This window comes from Pagrus major, chromosome 21 (genome assembly GCF_040436345.1).
Source record: "Pagrus major chromosome 21, Pma_NU_1.0".
NCBI classification, from domain to species: domain Eukaryota; kingdom Metazoa; phylum Chordata; class Actinopteri; order Spariformes; family Sparidae; genus Pagrus; species Pagrus major.
The window spans coordinates 18006641-18021407 of record NC_133235.1 but is presented as its reverse complement, the minus strand read 5'-3'; the positions used below and the strand labels follow the sequence as shown (position 1 = coordinate 18021407).

The 14767-nt window shown below is 40.4% G+C and overlaps 1 protein-coding gene across 4 annotated transcripts in view; it reads right to left on the bottom strand.

Moving 5' to 3' along the window:
• myripa (myosin VIIA and Rab interacting protein a) overlaps positions 1 to 14767 on the bottom strand; it is a 28556-nt gene that overhangs the window by 10656 nt on the left and 3133 nt on the right. For all 4 annotated transcript variants that reach the window (XM_073491822.1, XM_073491820.1, XM_073491821.1 and 1 more), the window contains exons 4-6: positions 8010 to 8231; positions 4197 to 4333; positions 505 to 585 (exon numbers count right to left, since the gene is read on the bottom strand). In XM_073491822.1, coding sequence (XP_073347923.1) covers positions 505 to 585; positions 4197 to 4333; positions 8010 to 8231 — 440 coding nt within the window. The remainder of the gene's footprint in view (positions 1 to 504; positions 586 to 4196; positions 4334 to 8009; positions 8232 to 14767) is intronic.

The window sequence follows — 14767 nt, the reverse complement described above, 5'->3', positions numbered from 1 at the left end:
CATGTTCTGACAAGGAAAGGGGCCTTACTGCATTTTTTTTTTACCTTTCTTTGACCTTGAGCTCAAGGCCCTGCCTGAGGGCGAGTTTTAACAGACGAGTTTAACGTTTTTGGAAATACGCTCATTTTCAGAGTTTCAGGAGAAGATACTTTCAAATCTGCCTAATTCAATATGAAGATGGAGCCAGCAGATTCTTAGCTCAGCTTAGCACAAAGACTGTAAACGCATCATTATTACAAACATCCTCAGTTAAATATCAGTGTGTTTTCTCGTATCGGAGTTCTTGATGGGACAGAGGATTGTGAAATGGCGGGGAAGAGGGTCCAGCAGCCAGCTGGCTCTTAAAGGGAATGGGAGACGACACTCCGTGTTGGTTTAATTCATGTCACGCCCAAAACATGAATGGAGCAAGTGTCCAAAGGTGAATTATCAAAAAACACTTTAGAAAAATGAGTGTGAAGTACAAACAGGGATGGGTGTAATCTCGATAAAAGAGGTCTGCACCTTCAGTTTGTCTGTAGAAGGCTGAGTCGCTCCCACAGACGCTGCCCTCATTGCAGATACTCTCCTCGTAGGCACTGCCCTCTGCAAACACACACACACGCGCACACAGATGTTGACATGATTAACCTGTCACTTTTAGGAGAAAAATGCATTTAAAAAAATACAATTATTTAGAAACACTAATAGGAAAATATATGCTTAAGTGCCGTGAACAAGGAAAGCGGCAAACATGATGATGAAGGTTTGAGTTTTTAAATCCATGACTTGAACTTGGAGTCGATGACGGAGCAGCGGGGAGCTCAGTCATCCTTCCAACTCTGAACCCTGAGCTCTTTTGACGTTGTGTAAATATTCATGCAACAATGCAGCCATTTGTGGTTATATAAGTGCATTAGAGCGACCTCGCGTGTGGTATTACCACGACCTGATCTGTGTGCGGCAGGCGCTGGTTCAGAGGTACAGTGCAGTACACAGGGTCACTTCCAATCATTTTAAGGGGCAAAGAGAGGACTAAAAGCAAGTGAGGCTATTTATTTATTTTTTTTATCTATACTTACTCCCTTTTATTGCTAAAAACCCTATAGGCATGAGTTCACTGATGTGAGATAACATGAGGATCTCCTTGGATTTTAGGGGCTTGAGCATGGATTGTGCTGCTGTGACCCGAGTATAAGTGTGTGTGTGTGTGTGTGTGTGTGTGTGTGTGTGTGTGTGTGTGTGTGTGTGTGTGTGTGTGTGTGTGTGTGTGTGTAGACATCTGTGTTGTAACATCATATGAGTCAGGACATATTTGGCCGCAGCACAGGGACATGAAAAAGACAAACACAGTTGCATTTACTGGAGCAGCTAAAGGTCACAAGAACCCCAAAGCACTATGAGACTCTCGGGAAGGTCAGCGGACGATCACATACATGAGTATCTATATGTCACTCACTGTATAATGTTTATATGTAGAGACATTATAGTAATGCAGTGTGTAATATAATGTATATCATGGCAGGATAAATCCAATAGGAGCCACAATCATAGCAGTTTAAGTCATGAGAAGAGACAAACTACTTGACGCATTTGCAATTGAAAAGTCCAGATGTGGGCCGAGTTGAACTCTAACTGAGACTGTTACAGACATGTTGGCTTCAGGATGATGAGTAATAACACTGGTGATCCTCTGACTTTTAATCTAGCGCCATCATCAGGTCAAAATATTAATTTGCCCAATACTTTGGTTCATGGTTTTAACCAAGTACGTTCAAAACTCAAGACATTCCCATCATCCTCATCTGTTTTTGTGTTAGGTGCTAATTAGCTAAAATAATATGCTGAATGTGGTAAGTATGAAATCTAAAATTAGTATACTAGCAGGATCTCAAAAATGTCCGACTTCCTTGTAGAAAACGTTCAGTGGAAAGCCACTCAAAGTCGGAATTCGTACTTGTAAACTTGGAGCAAATCCATCTATCCGCACTTCATACAACAATGGCAGCATCCATGTAGAGGGAGTTGGATGTATTTGTAGACTGCAGTACTTGTATTATGCTAATAATTAGAATACTTAGAAACGTATCCAAGTATAAGAGTGCTGTAAAATAAAATGTTACAAGGGCGACTGTAAACTCGTGTGGCGTTTTTCCACCTCTACTCTGTTTATTTATGCAGGAAGGCTGCACTGCTGAGGGTTTACGCTTGCAGAAGAGACAACAGTTTCTTACAATCAGTCAAGTTTTCAGCGTCTTGCACCTGGAATTTTGTCTAAATACAAATATAAAAGGAAGAAAAAAACGAGAACGGTATAAAAAAGGACTTAATACCTAACAAATTCTGTTTTGTACTTATGATTAGCATCATCTTGACTTAATGCTGTTTTCTGTATTGCTCTGAATGTCTGTACTTTGAATATAAATATATCTGTATGTGCTCTCTTGCCTTTTTCTTGGCTCCTCACTCGTTATTTTCTTCACTCTCTGGAGGGGGATGTGTCACTGGACTGTGACACTGTCTTGAGGGGGAAATGTTTCACTGCCACACAGTAGATGATGCCTATACCCTCAGCTATTACTTCCCAAATGTCAGCTGTGTTAATTCTGATGCTATTCATGCAGCTCGCATTATTCTTATGCAGAGAAAGCATCAGCGGGGCTTTCCATGAGTCAGACTATGCAGATTGGATTTGGCAGCTGAATAAACACTGCTGAATTTCCAGTGCGGGTCAGTCATAAACAAATTAAAATGCATGATACAGACTCTGTGTGCGCGTGTGAGCTTAAAAATGAAAACAGAGCTATGTGAACCAGAGTGAGACGCTGAGCGGTGGCCCGTCACCCGACCACAGGGGTCACAGCTGTGCATCATCTGCAGGCAGCGACCCCTCCTCATAATTCTCTGAAATCCCTTGTCTGCTCAATCAGATCACACTCTGAACTGATGACCCGGAGATGCTCTCCTCCACTAGACCAACATGCAGGAGCATATGTTGCTGGGTGAGCAGTCTTATTCAATACACTTCATAGTACTACCAATACACGTTCAGCATGGCTGCCTCCAGCAAGGCTCCTGTAACCCTGCGTGTTTTAGTGCTACACACTGTGTCAGCCTGCTTAAAGAAACACTCCTACTGGATACAGTGACATAAAGCTGCAACTAATTATTGTTTTCATTATCGATTTAATCTGTGTGCTATTACAATAATTGTGAAAAATGCTCATGACCAGAGCCCAAAGACACCGCTTCAAATTGCTTTTTTGTCCAACCAACATTTACCATCATGAATGAGAAAGAAAAGCCGCAAATCCTAAAATTTAAAAAGCAGAGACCAGCCAACGTTTCGCATTTTTGCTTAGAGATCGACTGAAATGTTTAACCGATTACTTAAAATATGTGGCAAAATTGTGATCGAGTGTTTTTCAAATGTTGTTTACATTTTATTGACTAAATGATAAATTGTGAACATAACCGGTAGATTAGTCGATAAAAGATAATTGTTAGTTGCAGCCCTACTTTTATAACCTTTCTTACTGAAAGCAGCTGCCTGTAGTGGCCAAAAAAATACCATGATAGCCGTGAGAGTGAACCAAGACAGTAAAGTCAGGGCCGGACAGATGAAAGTTAACCTTCTGTAAGAGCAACAGTGACGCTGACTCACACACACGTGCTCGTATATTGAGTAATAAAATCCTAATAAAACAGCAATGATTCCTGATTTCCAACCGAATGATTATATGCAGGAAGCAAACAAACTTGCATTCTGGAGGCAGCAACAGTAATCTGCTGAAGTAATGTGAGATGAAAGCCAAGCAGGAGTTTAGTCCTGTTTCACTCTCCCTCTAACTTGCTGTTCTACCTGTGAAACAGCAAAAATCACATGATCCCATGACACATAGGTTGTTTAGGTAGACACATATCCTCCTGATAAAACCACACTGTCACTTCTCATGAGTGTAAATTCATCCCCACAGTAATCTGTTTACAGCATTCAATAGAGGATTAGACTCACAGAAAAAATCTGAACAACTCGTACTCTGGATTTCAGAACCTTTTCAGATGTCTTATTTATCTTAAGTGAGTCACAGACAAGAACTGTCGGTGCAGGTTGATCCTGAATGTCAACGGAACATAAAAAAATTAAAAAGTAATCACATCACCAGAGTTAAAAGTGTCAGGTTTTAGCCGCAACTCTTATGAACAGAGCGATTTACCAGTAAGCTCTGAAAGCGCGCTGTGCTCCACCAGGTGCTTCCTGTAAAGAGTCTTCAGCACTTTGGCGCTGCCAAACCTCTTGAAGCGCTGCTTCACGTTCGTGTAGAACCACTCCAGTGACTGAGTCTTCAACAACCTGTGAGAGACACACAGACAGACCTGAACTTTACAAATGTTATCAATGTGTATCGGACTGTGATCCTTTGTCAACACACTGGTCTCCAATTCAGTTGCTTAATGGCCATTCGTAACGCTAATACCAGATAATAAAATACTTCCAGAGACGGTTGGTTTGCACAGGAAGCATGAAAGCTTGATATTTTCTGAGAAGGTTATTGTACCGCGCAAATCTCATGACATTTTAGAGTTAGTGTATGGATTATAATAGCAGTGATAAAGCAGGATATGTGACATTATTTCAGGATACAACAATTATTCTGTCAGCTTCATTATTTTGTTGTTATTACAGTAACTGTAGAATATTTAAAGGTAGTTAAACAGAAGGAATAAAATCCTGTATGTCCAACACTTAAAAGTTACATCCCACAGCCACAAGTTGGAGAGGGAGCTGTTTGAAGTGAAAATTTGTGAAAACCCTAGTGTACACTACCTTCTCAGCACCAAACAGCGGACTGACAAAGTTTGCAATAAGCTACTGAACATAATGGAGCATTTAGCAGCTAAAGAAATATATATTTCAATCAGGAGCTGGTGGAAACCAAAAACAGAGCTAAGAGGACAGTGAATATTGCACATACATTTGACGGATGGACAGAAACATGACTTCAAATAAATGATAATGTTGTTCCTTAACTGTCGGATGTGTAAGTAAGCAACTGTTTCTACTGCATTTAAAGGAAAAGGCTTTAAATTTAGGAGAAGTTTACCGTCTGTTTGACTGATTCAGATCTGTACCCCAGTGAGAATCCAATTAGTGAATCCAGAGTTTCTTCTCGTGTTTAAAGTCATGTCAGTTGAACACATTGTCATGTATTATTAATCTAACAGGTGTATTATCGAAGTGGGTTTTCATGTAGATCTAATTTATGAATGACAGATTCATGTCTCACCTCCACGTTTCAACTTTCACGATTAAAATGAAGTTGGATGTAATTGAATGTTGAGGAATGACAGCTGTGGGGCACTGCAGAGATATTCATGTCAGCATGCTAAATTAGTTGCCATCTGTTCACTGTGCGCCTGAGTGTGAAGGAGGCTGAGTGAGTGTGTGTACAGGGAGTGTTTTGACAGGAGGTGGAGGTGACACGCACACACAGTCTTCGAGTGTGACCCACCTCGTCCAGTCTGTGCGTCTCCTCAGACAGACCGGTGGAGGAGACTGTCAGGGAGGTTTAACAACCAGCTCTCGTCAACTCTTCTCATTAATTTTAGGTCACGACATAAACTAAGAGGTGCTTGGTTCGATCCTTTCTGTTTGGATTTTGCTTGTTCTCCCTGTGTCTGTGTGCGTCTTTCTGCAGGTTCTCAGGTGATTTGACAGGTTTAATTACTCACACTGTGGGTGTTTGTTATTGTGATGACTGCCCCCTCCTTCTGCCCAAAGCCTGCTGGGATATCTGCAGCCACCCATCATCCAGAGCAGACTAGGCAGGTGTAGAGAAGCAACTTTGGGTCTCTGCAGTATTTATTTATTGTTATTTGTTTATTAGCATCACCATTAGCTTATGCCGTGATGTCAGCTAGTCCTCCTGGGTTACGAGACAGAAATCACAACTTTTGAGATGCAGTCATATAAATCATATTAATTCAAACAACACTAATTTAAAAAAAGATCCATCATCGAATTATTAGTCAGCAAGTAAGTTGAGTCATCTAGTCATCCAATCTGTCTCAAAACTATAAAACCACATCGAAGAGTCGTACTTTTAGCACTGGGTGACATGTCCCTTTATAACCATGAACGTTGGCACTGTAGTTTATGTTTAGTCTGACATACACTGACCTGCTGTAAAGTGGAGTACATAATGTGCATTCATCTGCAGCATATACAATTTACTCACGTTGAGCATCATTTATTAAAAACTGTCCAGCAGAAAACCTTGAAGCCATTACAAGCTTTCACTTGTAAATATCCAGAACCTGATGAAAAACAGGCTCAATAGGCATCAGACAGATAGAAAACCTTGAAGTCAACACAGCACAAATATCTACTGATGAAATAAAACCACTGAATGTAACATCACAGCCAGTGAAAAGTTAGAAAAAATTATAAATGATGGAGTTATATAACATCTTTGAATATTTTATATTTATACAATGATTATCCACACTTTCACATAAAAAAGTTTCAAGGAAATTAACTGACTACAATCGATAAAACCCCAAAAAGTGGGTTTTTCAGCTCTGAAGCTATATTTAAGGTCTATGGCACTCATTTTTTTATGCAGGACCACATAACTTCTGTGACAGAACGACATTACTACGACACAGAACCAAAATTTGTGAACAGTGAAAAATAAGCGATTCGGATGTTTCAAAATACACATAGAGAAAATCACAAAAATGCTAAAATTTAGCTCTGAGGGCCAAACTTTAAAAAAATCATAGTATAGCTACAGGATTTTACAAGGTCTCATGAATTTCATAAAAGGTTCAACATGATTTTCTTCAAGAAAATCCATGACATGAACTGAGAGGCACTAAGTGACTTGGCATGGAATGACCCTGTGAGCTGTTTCAAACATATGTACTTCCTCAGTAGAAAGCAAAGGACATGAGAGCCACAGAAGACAGACTAACGCATTGTTGGAGTCTCGCTGCATTTTGGTGTCATTTACGGGAGCACTACTTACTGTCCTCTGCTGTCTGTCTGTGTCAGAGTTTGATAGTATCACACACACAGGGACAGGGACTTGCCGTTACAATCAGATGCACCTCCTAAACTTTGAAATCTACATCGCTATGTTCGGCAGTGTGTGGGTGCTGACAGGGACTTCGTTGTGCGTTCAAGTTGCAACTCATAAACTAAGAAATCTGTGCCCGAATGGCCACGAAGGTTGATGAAAACGGGAAGTTCCTTGTTGAAATACAAAGGTCTCTACATCTGTCACAACTTTGTTCTTTAATGACAGCAATTTTAATTATCAAATGCTATCATCACTGGGGCGGCTGTGGCTCAGGAGGTAGAGCAGGTCGACCAGTAATTGCTGGTTCCCCGGCTGCATGTCAAAGTATCCTTGAGCAAGATACTGAACCCCAAAATTGCTCCTGATGAGCAGTTGGCACATTGCACGGCAGCCTCTGCCATCAGTGTATGAGTGGGTAAATGTGACAAGTGTTGTAAACACAACACCAGTCTTATCCTATCAAAAGAAAAAGTCAGCTGTCCAAAATGTAAATCATTCAGTCTTAATCACTACATCACAATCACTGCACATATTTTCCAGTCTATCCAATGAAATCATAAAACAAACATGTCACATCTGAGCTAGTGGTTCAAACATAAAAATCCCCAAATATCGACATGATACACCCGGCAACAGAGCGGCTGCGTCAAAAGACAATTTGTAATGAAGAAAGGTGGAAAATTGTCTTTCTACATACAGTTTTTCTTCCAACACTACCTTGTAAGTCCTTCTCTCTGTGTCATATTTCATCCAGCGGCAGCTTCATCCTGCACTGTATCTTACTGACTGTGTTGTATGTAATAAGTGCTAAATCCATCTCTCCAGCAGCAGAGTTAAGACCTTAACAACCTTTGACGTCAGCCTCTCATCCTTAACTTAGCCTCATGTACTTGGCACACACACACACACTCTGAATCCCTCTACCACCACCACTTCCAACCTTACCTGCTCTTCTGGCAGGAGGAGCAGAGCCAGGCTTTGTCCCGCTTGTTGTAGACCCGGCAGGCCTTGCAGACGTTGTAGTGGCAGTCGCAGCACTTGCGCTTGGGGTTGAGCAGGAAGGTGAAGGGCGAGCAGCAGCGGATGCAGCAGCGCTGGTTGAAGCAACTCTGCCGTGACAGCAGGAGGCAGCGACTGCCCTCCTCGTCCAGCTCCTGCTTCAGTTCACTGTGGGGAGGAGGGAGAGGGATGCTCAGAGGGAGGAAGATACCAGGGATGTGTGGGTGTGTGTGTGTGTGTGTGTGTATGTGTGTGTATGAGAGAGAGAGAGAGAGTTGTACAAAATGAGAGGAAAAAATGCAGAATATTTATGTCTGTGGAAGGAGACAGGGACGAAACAGTTCCTCTCTGTGGATAAAGCAACAATCGTGAGTGAAATAGGATGATTATGACGATGAGGACATGGAGTGCACGTCAACACACAGCCAGTCACGCTGATCCTTTAATGAAAATGGGGCAGAAATTAAAGTGCTTCCACAAAGTCGGTCAGTTCATCATTTTATAAACATCATTTAAAAGGTGAATGAGGATTATAAAGAGCAGCAATATTTCCCCTGATGCACATTATTAATCCCCGGGTGGTCAAAAATAAATAAATAAAAAAAGGAATTCTGGTTCATGAATGTCAGATCATCATTTCACGTTCATTTAAATGCCTCCTGCTGCGCTCATGTAAAGGTTAGAGGAGGAAGCTGTGATGAATAATACATCGGTGTGTTTCCTCGACAGCAGCAGCAGCTTTTCTGTCTCCCCATGGCAGAGTATCATAAACATGCATCACTGCTTAAGCAACAGTTTCATCATTTATTTTGGACCTTTTTAATTCTCTTTGTTTGTTCTTTTCTATCATTTACCAAGTTTTAAATTGCAATTCCCCCTTTTCCTGCTTTTGAACACGCATGCTCAACTACCCTTCAACAGCCTCAACATGCCATGTAGTGTGATTTTTATGTGCTTGTTCGTCTATTTGTCAGTTGTTTACACTGTCTTTTCTGCTTTGTTTGTTTGTTTGTTTGTTTTGTTTTTCTCATATCGTGTCGTTCCTGTGTCTGTCACATCTCTCATGTCTCACTACTTGCGCATAATCTCAAAATCCGTTGTATTTTAACATTTTTAGCAGAGCAAAACATTGTCATCACTACAGATCTCATACACTCACCTGATAAATGCAAAACTTTAACATTTATGTGCACATCCTGCAAGTTTTCCTGCATTCAAACACTGCTGAAGCATCAAACACCACATCTGAAACAGAAGTTTCCAGACGATGGAAGAAGAAAAAAAGCAAAAAAACCTAAAAAACAAGATGGATGGAGGCAGAAGGGAGACGAATGGAAACTGGTGTAAGCGGCGCCCGAAGGAAAGTGTCAAAAAAATCCATTATTTTCACATCAGGCCTGCAGGAGCATCATCCGTGACTGAATCATTTATAGGTGATTACTGCTGGAGATTGATGGAGGCTGACAACACGAGGACACAGGCAAGATAACAGAACAGAGACTGTGGGCTTCAAAGTTGACTTAGCTTGAGCCTGAGCTTAGTTTGAAAATCAAAGTTTAAGCAAACAATTAGCTTCTCCATAACGAGCTTCAAGCACAATACTGAATCTTTGCTCGTGTCTGAAATGCCGATAAATGCACATATAAAAATATGTGCAGGGAACATGAAGTCTCTCCTGACGTGGACATGGTCACAGACAAATCAAGACTGTTTTGGTGAGTTTTGTTTACTTTATGTTGAGTTAGAATTGAGCGTTTTAAGACGGATTAATGAGGCTATTAAGCTCGTCTTATTTCAGTAAGAGAGAGAAACTTGGATTCAGATGGTGTACGGTTGTATTTTCTTTGTTAAGGAAAATAGGTGTAAAAATATTTCCCTTCTTGACATTTGTGAGTGTATTTTGTTTATTTATTTGACTAAGTAGCAAACTCGCCACTTTACGTCTCTCATCTGTTGTCCCTGGGCAGGTGAACATCAACTTCACTACATAAAAACATCACAATGCATAACGGTCCATCAGTATAAAAAGTAGAATCAGTATGATAGACAGTTAGTGATATTAGAGACACTTTTGTGCTGATTTTGGCCAAAACTTAAGCTTAAAACACTGCAAATCTGTAATGTTTGTAGGTATGGAGCTCCACTTCTCCGCTCCTGTGATCAAAAAAGCAACTACAATTGTGTCCATATCTTACAAATTGCTGCTTTAAATGTTGTTCAGAAAGTTGTCCAAACCCAAAGATACTGTAAGCAAAAATTCACTTTTGGGAAGCTGGAACTTTACTACATTATTCTTTAAATACACGAGCTGAACGACTGAACAATTATCAAAACTGTTGTGGGATGAACTAAACCGTAAAATCTGATGGAGCGACTTCGCTTAAAAAAAATAAATAAATAAAAAAAAAAACCGAGGGAACTGATTACCTCAAAATGACCAAATAAAGTTTTTAAAACTTTTAAGCTTATATAATGGTCTACTTGGTAACTCTGAGCTTATCGGTTTTCTAAGTTTTTTAAAGTCAACTTCTAAAATTGACAGCGTACAAATCATTCGAGCTCGACACATCACATAGAGTCTCCCTCTGGCTGCCCCCTCTCTACGGCAGCACGCTGCATGACTGAAGCTCACTGGATGGTATAAATAGCGCTGAGGCAGATCATACACAAACATTTGTGCAGGGTCAAACGCACACAGCCACAGCAAGATGCAACATATTGGAGTAACATGCAGGATAAATATACAAACACACAGTAGCATCCAGTGTTAACACAAAACTGCAGCTGAGAAGCAAACAGTGGACGTTACAACAACATTCATTATTTGTCGTCTGAATATCGATGACACATGAGACACACATGTCCATCAGTGGCTCGCTCATCTAAAGCGCAGCTCTGTCCTCACACAGCCTCGTCTAAAGGAGCTTTACAGCTTCAGGCATGAGAACAGAACAAACAGGGAGAGACTCGAGCTGTGTCAGCTGCAATAATCCTCACAAAAAGTCTGTTTCTTGGAGATAAGCTGATGTGACGTCCACTAATGTGCACTTACATTTCTGTGAATGGATAACTGCTTATTTTTTTCGTCTTTAAAGATTTTAAAAGATCTGGGTTTTTTTTTTTCTTTAAGGAAGATGACTGTCGCATTTGTAAGAAAATATAGCTGTTGTAAAACCCTGGAACTTTTTTACAAAATACTCAGAATAGTGTTTGATGAATCATATCCGGGTTAATCATTTTGAGGATTCAACGAACACGTCAAACGTCTTTTTTCTGTCTCATCATTTGTTTTCTGTGTTTTCTTTCAGGACTGATTTTCCTGTCACACCGATCACAACTTCTCCTCCACAGACTTCCTCTCCCAATCAGGCAGGATTAGCATCCACGCTAACACTCTGCATGTGTGTGTGCACTCCGGAGGTGCCAAGCGCTGTGTGTGTGTGTGTGTGTGTGTGTGTGTGTGTGTGTGTGTGTGTGTGTGTGTGTGTGTGTGTGTGTGTGTGTGTGTGTGTGTGTGTGTGTTGTGTGGGAGGGTGTTACAGCAGAGAAACACATGCCAGCAATCCGCAAGTCATTGTCAGGTGCAGGGGCAGTGAACTGTGGCTGTTTGAGGACGAGGTTTTCTGCTGGAAGACTGAAGGAGACAAACACAGTCCGCCACATTTTATAACTCATTTATAGTCAGACAGACACACATTTCTTCAATCTAACGAAAAGCTTTTTTTTTTGGAACACCACACAGCTTACACAATCAGTTACCAGGGACACCTGGCTGAAACGAATGCAATCTGATACAACAACAAATCCTCCGGTTTTAGAGGTGTTTACTTAGTTAAATCTTATTGTGTTGTGTCTGAGACGTTTCCAAATATATCAATGTTAGAAGTAACGACGCACATTTACTCAACTGCTGTATTTGTGCATTTTTCAGGCACATATTTTACTTTTTACTCGATTACATTAAGAGCATTTATATTCAGACTAATTACACAAAATATAATCAAATAAATAATGATGCATAACCTTTATTACGGATAAAGATAAAACTTTATATGATCCCTTGGTGTCATTCACAAGCTACTTATAATTCAATAATATAATAAATGTTATTCTGAAATGGGCCATTCTGCACAACAAGTACTTTAACTTCTAGTACTTTAAGTACTCGATTTGATGCTAATACTTTAATTACTCAGGGAAATAAATCACAAAATCAAAACTCAAAAAGGTAGAAAATAAAACACAACTTTACACATTAAAATACATGTACAAACACACAAAAAGTGTAAAGTCTGAGTTAGGTATCGACAGATGTGGCTTTTTCAGGGCCGATACTGATGCAGATTATTAGAAATCAAGGAAACTGTAAACCTGAGTGAACAATTTACTCAAATACTGTTCTTAAGTACAATTTCCAGGTACTTTACTTGAGTATTTCCTTTTTCTGCTACTTTATTCTTCCTCTCCACTACATTTATTTGATAAATTTAGTTACTAGTTACTTTGCAGATTGAGATTATTTTATTGTTTATGGGTTGTTAATTGTGACATGTTACCAATCAGATATTGTTGTGGGCAGGACATTGTGTGAGAGGATGCTGCATCAGAGCCAAAGTAGCACATTTTTATATTAATTTATCGGCAAACTAACAGAAAAGACTAATCCTTTAAAAAGGATTACGTTGGAATACTTCAAACCATGAATGCAGATTATTTTAAATATGTACAGGCTCTAAACAGGTGTGATTAGTATCTGCGTTAGTTAAGCCCAGCTGTTATAATAACCCACATTAATCTTGCTAACTTCATCCTGAGCTATTTTTTGAAGAAACATCTCAGGATGACATCATTCTCCTAAACGACTGAATGAGCTGTATGGAGCCATTCTATGTTTTATTTTTGGTTGTTTTTTACGTTTTATAAACAAATCCCCATCTACTTCAGTTGTCTAGGAGAATGCTGCAACGCTGTTTTGCTGCAAAGCTGAAACTTCACACCACATACTATCCTTTAATACACACCTCTCAATCCGGCCCGCAAGTTAATGAATCTCGAGGGCGACGGCTACAGTGAGTCTGCATTGCTAATTAGCTTGATTCCAACAGAGAGCGATGTCTGCATTTTGATTGGACAATAGGCCTCAAGTTGACTCTTGCTCACTCACCTTAACTGACAAGTTACAATAGTGGTTGTCAAGACAGAGGCATATTTAGGCCTTAATGCTTCAAAAATGTGAAAAATTGACAGAATGCAGCACTTTTAACTGAGAGTGGATATCTAAATATTTCATCACAAGTGTTGGTTCACAGGCAGTATGTATCACAGTGTTCAAGGAACACAACATTAAAAGACATTTTTTTCAACCAAGCATCCTAATTATGCCGTAAACTTGTCGTTGCAGGGAAGACAAGAAAAAGCCCTGAAACTGCGTTCCAGCTTCATCGCCAGGCAAAATATTTTTACAAAGCAGTCGACCGTCCAAGAATCAACAACGAAAGTTAGCTGAGTGCTGTCATAGAAGCTCCTGAAACAGAGCAAGCCTTTCTCTGATGGTGCATTTCTGAAAGACTGCATGATGGAGGCAGCTGGCATACTCTGCCCAGACAACAAAGGTCAGTCCAAAAACGTCAGTCTGTCTTCATTCAGTTGCCCAATTTGTGGCCCTTCGCTTACATTTTGTCAGTCAGTATGGCCCTCTATCGCATCCCTGCTTTAATATGTGCACCCTGATGGAAAGTGTCACCCACGACTCAGTCCAGATCAGAAATCATAGATAACTTAAGGAAGGCAAAGACACAAGCAGCAGTATTCAGCAATATACTGACCTCCCATCTGTATTCCTTTCTGCACTTCAACTCTGGACACTGATTACTCCCCTATACTCCACCATCTATCAGTCATCGACTGCCAGTGAGGCTCCTGGATTTCATCTCAGGGGGGTCGACGGTGCAGGAATTGAAGGCAGGGTGCACGAAGTCAGAGCACACTTGACAACCGGAGGAGTGAGGATGTGATAACTGAAGATGGTACGTGACCTTATCTGCTAATGTACTTCTGCTGAAGAAGTGAGCTGGTGTGGATGTGTCTGACATTATTTAGCAGGTTAAACATAAGTTTCATCGCTATTAAAGAAATCAGTATGAATGTGTTTAAAAATGTCCTCCTGTGAGCCAAATGTCAGACCGGGTGCAGTAAACAACAACAAGATTATCTGTAATTAAGCACCTTGCTTGCCACAATTAGAGTTAGAGAAAGTAGAAAGTTCTCCACATTAATCACAAGGACATTTAAAGGGTGCCTCCACCAATTTTACACATTAAAGTGTGTTTACAGGAGCACGACTGCATATGTGGAAAAAGTTGTAGAAAGCCTTTTGTGGCTCCAGAGGAAGCTGCATTTAATCTGATGAATCACCTCCAGTGACGTCACTCACTGGCTAAGTTGCATTGTGGGTAATGTAGGCGCCAGGATTTGTAAAGATCCACTGGTCTGCATTGTACTCCTGATTTGTACTCATTATGGACAGTTTAAAAATGAAGGTTATGGTGCATTGTTGTTATTCTAGGCACATTACCGCCACCAGTCTGTCAGTGGAATAGTACTGTGTGTCGCGTCATCCATGTGCATCCTCATGACTGTGCATGAGTGAAAACAGACTCTACACAGGACTGCAACTATTATTACTTCATCACAGAATGTATCAC